Source organism: Cherax quadricarinatus, chromosome 51 (genome assembly GCF_038502225.1).
Source record: "Cherax quadricarinatus isolate ZL_2023a chromosome 51, ASM3850222v1, whole genome shotgun sequence".
Classification (NCBI taxonomy): Eukaryota; Metazoa; Arthropoda; class Malacostraca; order Decapoda; family Parastacidae; genus Cherax; species Cherax quadricarinatus.
The window spans coordinates 19,472,918-19,479,692 of NC_091342.1; the positions used below are offsets into that span (position 1 = coordinate 19,472,918).

General features: G+C 36.9%; 1 protein-coding gene across 2 annotated transcripts in view; it reads left to right on the plus strand.

Moving 5' to 3' along the window:
* The window catches only part of Taf11 (TATA-box binding protein associated factor 11), a 37,536-nt gene extending 34,196 nt beyond the window's left edge, over positions 1-3,340 (plus strand). For both annotated transcript variants that reach the window (XM_070095917.1, XM_070095918.1), the window contains 2 exons: positions 2,333-2,477; positions 3,201-3,340. In XM_070095917.1, coding sequence (XP_069952018.1) covers positions 2,333-2,472 — 140 coding nt within the window. In that variant the 3' untranslated portion in view covers positions 2,473-2,477; positions 3,201-3,340. The remainder of the gene's footprint in view (positions 1-2,332; positions 2,478-3,200) is intronic.
* Positions 3,341-6,775: the final 3,435 nt, after the last annotated feature.

Consider the following 6,775-nt stretch of genomic DNA (forward strand, 5'->3'; position numbering starts at 1 on the left):
AATGGAGAGTTAGAGGTATCAAGAAGATGGAGCGAATATTTTAAGGAATTGTTAAATGTTGATGAAGATAGGGAAGCTGTGATTTCGTGTATAGGGCAAGGAGGAATAACATCTTGTAGGAGTGAGGAAGAGCCAGTTATGAGTGTGGGGGAAGTTCATGAGGCACTGGGAAGAATGAAAGGGGGTAAGGCAGCTGGGATTGATGGGATAAAGATAGAAATGTTGAAAGCAGGAGGGGATATAGTTTTGGAGTGGTTGGTGCCATTATTTAATAAATGTATGGAAGAAGGTAAAGTAACTAGGGATTGGCAGAGAGCATGCATTGTTCCTTTGTATAAAAGCAAAGGGGATAAAAGAGAGTGCAAAAATTATAGGGGAATAAGTCTGTTGAGTATACCTGGTAAAGTGTATAGTAGAGTTGCTATTGAAAGAATTAAGAGTAAGACAGAGATTAGGATAGCAGATGAACAAGAAGGCTTTAGGAAAGGTAGGGGGTGTGTAGACCAAGTGTTTACAGTGAAACATATAGGTGAACAGTTTTTAGATAAGGGTAAAGAGGTTTTTGTGGCATTTATGTATTTGGAAAAGACATATGACAAGGTGGATAGGGGGGCAATGTGGCAGATGTTGCAGGTGTGTGGTATAGGAGGTAGGCTACTGAAAGCAGTGAAGAGTTTTTACGAGGATAGTGAGGCTCAGGAGAGAGGAGAGAGAGATGATTTCCCACTAAAAGTAGGCCTTAGACAAGGATGTGTGATCGACTGAGTCTCCGAAAATTTTCGGCAAGGATTGCCCGTGGCTGTTCAATATATTTATAGATGGGGTTGTAAGAGAAGTGAATGCTCGGGTGTTAGCAAGAGGTGTGGAGTTAAAAGATAAAGAATCAAACACCAAGTGGGAGTTGTCACAGTTGCTCTTTGCTGATGACACTGTGCTTTTGGGAGATTCTGAAGAGAAATTGCAGAGGTTGATATCAGACTGAGGGAGAGAGTATGGAGGAGGTGAATGTATTCAGATATTTAGGAGTGGACTTGTCAGCAGATGGATCTATGAAGAATGAGGTGAATCATAGAATTGATGAGGGAAAAAGGGTGAGTGGTGCACTTAGGAGTCTGTGGAGACAAAGAACTTTGTCTGTGGAAGCAAAGAGGGGACTGTATGAGAGTATAGTTATACCAATACTCATATATGGTTGTGAGGCATGGGCGATGAATGTTGCAGCGAGGAGAAGGCTGGAGGCAGTGGAGATGTCGTGTCTGAGGGCAATGTGTGGTGTGAATATAATGCAGAGAATTCATAGTTTGGGAATTAGGAGGTGCGAGATTACCAAAACTACTATCCAGAGGGCTGAGGAGGGGTTGTTGAGGTGGTTCGGACATGTAGAGAGACTGGAACAAAACAGAATGACTTCCAGAGTGTATATATCTATAGTGGAGGGAAGGCAGGGTAGGGGTCGACCTAGGAAAGGTTGGAGGGAGGGGGTAAAGGAGGTTTTGTGTGAGAGGGGCTTGGACTTCCAGCAACCATGCGTGAGCATATTTGATAGGAGTGAATGGAGGCAAATGGTTTTTAATACTTGACGTGCTGTTGGAGTGTGAACAAAGTAATATTTATGAAGGGATTCAGGGAAACTGGCAGGCCGGACTTGAGTCCTGGAGATGGGAAGTACAGTGTCTGCACTCTGAAGGAGGGGTGTTAATGTTGCAGTTTCATAACTGCAGTGTAAAGCACTCCTCTGGCAAGAGTGATGGAGTGAATGATGAGGAAAGTTTTTCTTTTTCGGGCCACCCTGCCTTGGTGGAAATCGGCTGATGTGTTAATAAAAAAATAATGAAAAAACGCTGAAAAAAAAAGTAATTTAGCATTTAAAAAAAAAATTAAATATCAAATCTACAGCTCCTGACCAATCTCAACAGAACAAACATCAGTTCTCTATACATGCATAAAATGAACATACATAAAGTATGAATACATTTGGTAAAAGAAATTTAAATTTTTTTAACAAAAAAAAAAAACTTGAAATTTATCTAAATATTAGATTTTCAATTACCATAAATCCAGATCAGTGTTAAGTAAGTAAGTTTATTCAGGTATTCACAAATACAGTTACATAGATTATCATACATAGCAGCATATGTGTAGAGACCCTAGGATAACCCAAAAAAGTCAGAGTGACTTATTCCATTGGGGTCCTTAAAAATTTGTTCTAAAGTGCTAGTATCATAAGTGAAGATCATCATATGTCAGGGCCCTACGTTTTATACTATATTACTCCATATTAGTCATATTACCATAAAAAAATTTGTTTATCTTGTTTTTGTGTGTTTTATAGCATTGGATGTAATGGAAACGCAAGGAGAAACAGGACCAGTACAACCAAAGCACCTTCGTGAAGCTATTCGCCGGATACGTCGCCATCCAGGCCAGCACATACCAACAATGAAACAACATCGAGCACTATTTCTGATATAGCCTTGGTAAAGGAGATACTTAGTCACTTGGGCTGCAGATGTGTTTTTGCAAAGTTAAAAATTGCAAGAAGTATCCTAGCTTGAATTAATTTATTGGGAAAAGGCTTGAATAAGAATGCTTCTAAAAAAAACTAATTCTTGTATCTTTATTTTGCTTAGTTTTCCCTTACAGTACTGTACAGTACATTAAAAAATGTTGCACAATTGATATTAGTTAAATCAAAAAGTTCACTTTTGAACTGATACTCGGATATGTATGATTGTGAAATACTGTTCCCTTAATTTGCAGTGCTGTAGTAAGGAAATGACCTGTGTATTATAGTACTGTACTGTATTTTAGCCAAAAGGTGTTTTCTCTCTACACTCTGATTTTTCTCTTATTAAAGATTAATCTGTACTTGAATTTCTAAGCCAGAAAATTTTGAGGGGTTGAAATTGGAAAAATGTATTTTTTTCAGCAGTATGTTTTCCATATTAAAAATATGAATTTTCATTCTTAATTTGGAAAATGAATGTGTTAGCATGCAGTGCCCAGAAACGGTACTCTATCAGCACATGTTTCTTCTCTGGGGTATAATTTTATTCAGTAAAACCAATGTTAGAAGAATTCTTTCTCTGTAAACCATGCATGTCATTAAGAGGCAACTAAAATGCCGAGAGCAAGGGGCTAGTGACCCCTTTGCCTGTATAAATTACTGAATGTAAAAAGAAGTGTCTCTTCTTTTTCAGGTCACCCTACCTCAGTGGGAGATCGCCAGTGTGATAAAAAAAAAAGTTCTAAGTATAATGCAGATTACTATGATACATTTCAAAGAGGATCCAGATATGGGTCTACTATTTTTATACACTTAGTTTCAATGTCATGGCTATCTGGAATACAGTGACACCAGAATTTTCTGCTGTCATGATAACCATTTTGTTACCAAGGAGCATTACCATTAGTCATATTTAAGCAAATAAATCTTTCTGAGCACTTTATGCTGTTCCTTCTAAATGAAAATTTACACCAGCCATAGAATGTTCCATAAATAACATCTGTTAACACTGTGGGGAAAATTGGAAACCTGTATTATTTATCTTCCACAAAGTTATATGTTGTCAAAGCCAATTCAGTATTAATCTCACTTCAAGCTTTAAACATTTACCATAAAAAAATATTTTCCCTACATACGTATTTGTAATTCTTACAGTAAGCAAGTTGTTTCTTTTTCCAAAGAACATTACACTCTTTGTGCCTTCGGATAGCCAAGATTGAATTGTGCATCTGGTAATATAATAGCATAAACATTGCAAAACAGTGGCAGAATAGACACCATAAAGACATTTTCCTTGGAGATAAAGGTTTTTCAAGTCTATAGTGAATACATGGGAAACGTAGGTATATACATCCTCTCCTCACTTAGCGACGTACTCGTTTACTGATGCCTCGGACTTATGACGGGCTATCTGACCAGTATTCATACTTAAATAATGTATATTAGAGCTGATTTCCTCTATTCTGTTTATTTCAATACAGTAGGGCCCCACTTATATGGCAGGTTAGGTTCCAGGCTACCGCCGTTAAGTGGAAATCGCCGTAAAGTGGAACACCCTTTTTTTCCCCTTATAAATGCATACAAATACTAGATAACAAGTTTACACTAACAAATATTAAGTTAGCAATAGAACTAGGCATCGAACAACAATAAAAAAGTACAATACACACATAGTGCACTCATTACTTACCTTAAAATATTTATAGTCTTAATTTAGGGTGAGACAAGTAGTATTTATAGTAAGAAATCAAGTGTGGTATGTATGGTAGTCAGCCGGGCTACCATACCAGGCCACCTCACCTACACATAATATTCTATTACATTTAAGCATCCCAGAGTGATAAAATGCATATACAGTTTACTCATTACTTTTTTTTTTTTTTTTTTCAACAAGTCGGTCGTCTCCCACCGAGGCAGGGTGACCCAAAAAAAGAAAGAAAATCCCCATAAAGAAAATACTTTCATCATTATTCAACACTTTCACCACACTCACACATTATCACTGCTTTTGCAGAGGTGCCCAGAATACAGCAGTTTAGAAGCATATACGTATAAAGATACACAACATATCCCTCCAAACTGCCAATATTGGCTCATTACTTACCTTAAAATATTTGTAGTCTTAATCTAGGGTGAGATGAGTAGTATTTATTGTAAGAAATCAAGTGTGGTATGTATGGTAGTCAGCCGGGCTACCATACCAGGCCACCCCACCCACACATACTATTCTATGATATGTAAGTATCCCAGAGCGATAAAATGCATATAGAGTTCACTCATTACTTACCTTAAAATATTTGTAGTCTTAATGTAGGGTCAGGGGTGAGTAATCAAGATAAAACGAATAAATTAGAGAGAGAACAGGCGCAGAGTTATGTAAACAAACCAGACGAAAGTATGTTTTGTAAACAAACAAAGTGTACACGTCTGGTTTGTGTACAAGTTGTCTCTACATTGATATGGTAGAATAAATAAAGAAGAACACTCCCATTCTCATGTAACACCAGTTTTAGAAGAAATGACACTCTGAGTGAAGGCAATGGAAATAAGTCACTCTGGCTTTTTTGGGTTATCCTAGGTTCTCTACACATATGCTGTTATGTATGATAATCTATGTAACTGTATGTGTGTATACCTGAATAAACTTACTTACATATGAAAGGAATAATTTTCTACAGTTACCCCAGTAACACATTTTGTCTTATGTTAGACTAGAGAAAATGTTATTCTTGCCATCACTTGTACAAGTTATCTGGCTACCACATCTCATATTTATGTTTATTTATTCTATTGTGGGGTGTATTTATCATCTTTATATGTTATGTATCATGTTTATTATATAATTTTGAAAAAAAGTCATGGATGGATTAATGAAAATGTGTATATTAACATAATGTACGACATTTAACCCTTTGAGGGTTTCGGACGTACTAGTACAGCTTACGACCCAGGGTTTTTGACGTACTAGTACGCCTAAATTCTAGCGCCCTCAAATCTAGTGGGAGAAAGCTGGTAGGCCTCCATATGAAAGAATGGGTCTATGTGGTCAGTGTGCACGGTATAAAAAAAATCCTGCAGCACACAGTGCATAATGAGAAAAAAAAACTGACCGTTTTTTGGAATAAAACAGCGACTTTGCACTGTATTTTCGTATGGTATTTATTGGCAGTTTGGAGGGATATGTTGTGTATCTTTATACGTATATGCTTCTAAGCTGTTGTATTCTGAGCACCTCTGCAAAAGCAGTGATAATGTGTGAGTGTGGTGAAAGTGTTGAATGATGATGAAAGTATTTTCTTTTTGGGGATTTTCTTTCTTTTTTGGGTCACCCTGCCTCGGTGGGAGACGACCGACTTGTTGAAAAAAAAAAAAAATTTATTGTTGTATTCTCGTTTTCTTGGTCTCATTTTATAGAATGGAAGGCATATCATGAGATGATTTTGACTGGTTTTACAATGAAAAGTACCTTGAAATTGAGCTCAAAGTAGCAGAAATGTTTGATTTTTACCAAAGTTCAAAAGTAAACAAATCATGCCAAGCGTCCAATACACTTCAACTGGTGAGTCTAATATTCTTTTGCAAGTGCGCCAATATGATTCATACCATTTTTTACACTAATGCAGTAGTCTGCATAACAGTAAATCTTCTATTTTTTGTGAGAATAAAAATTCAAAGTGGAAAGCAAAAGAATGTAAGAGGGGCCTTGAGACGTGACTAATGAACAGATGAAATGTCATTTTAGTGCCAGGAATGTATTTCTTGTTTGTTCTGGACCCTATTCGGAAATTGGCATCTTTTGAAATTTGTGTGAAATTGGCAAAATTGCTAAATTCTGACCACTGTACTGGATAGTTGAAATTGGTAAATGGGTGGTTTCTTGCACTCATTCAATAGAAAAAATGTAGTTCTAGCGAAATATTCATGTTTTTTGTTGACTAGTACAGAGGAACTGGCCGAAAATGGGGCTCAAAGTGGGCAAAATTGCCGATCCGTAAACATCACCGAGACCGCTAACTTCACGAGAGCATAATTCCGTAAGTTTTCCATCAAATTTCATATTTTTGGTGTCATTATGATCAGGAAAAAATTCTCTATCTTTTCATAAGAAAAAAATATTTTTTTTTTTAAATTTGGCCGACCCTGAGAACGAGTCTCGGAGAGGGCCTGTCGACCCTCGAAGGGTTAATGAGACTCGGTGATTATTATTATTATCATTTCTAATATGGCGTCGTTTGTGCAAGTCGTCTGGCTTCCCGCATCTCATATTTA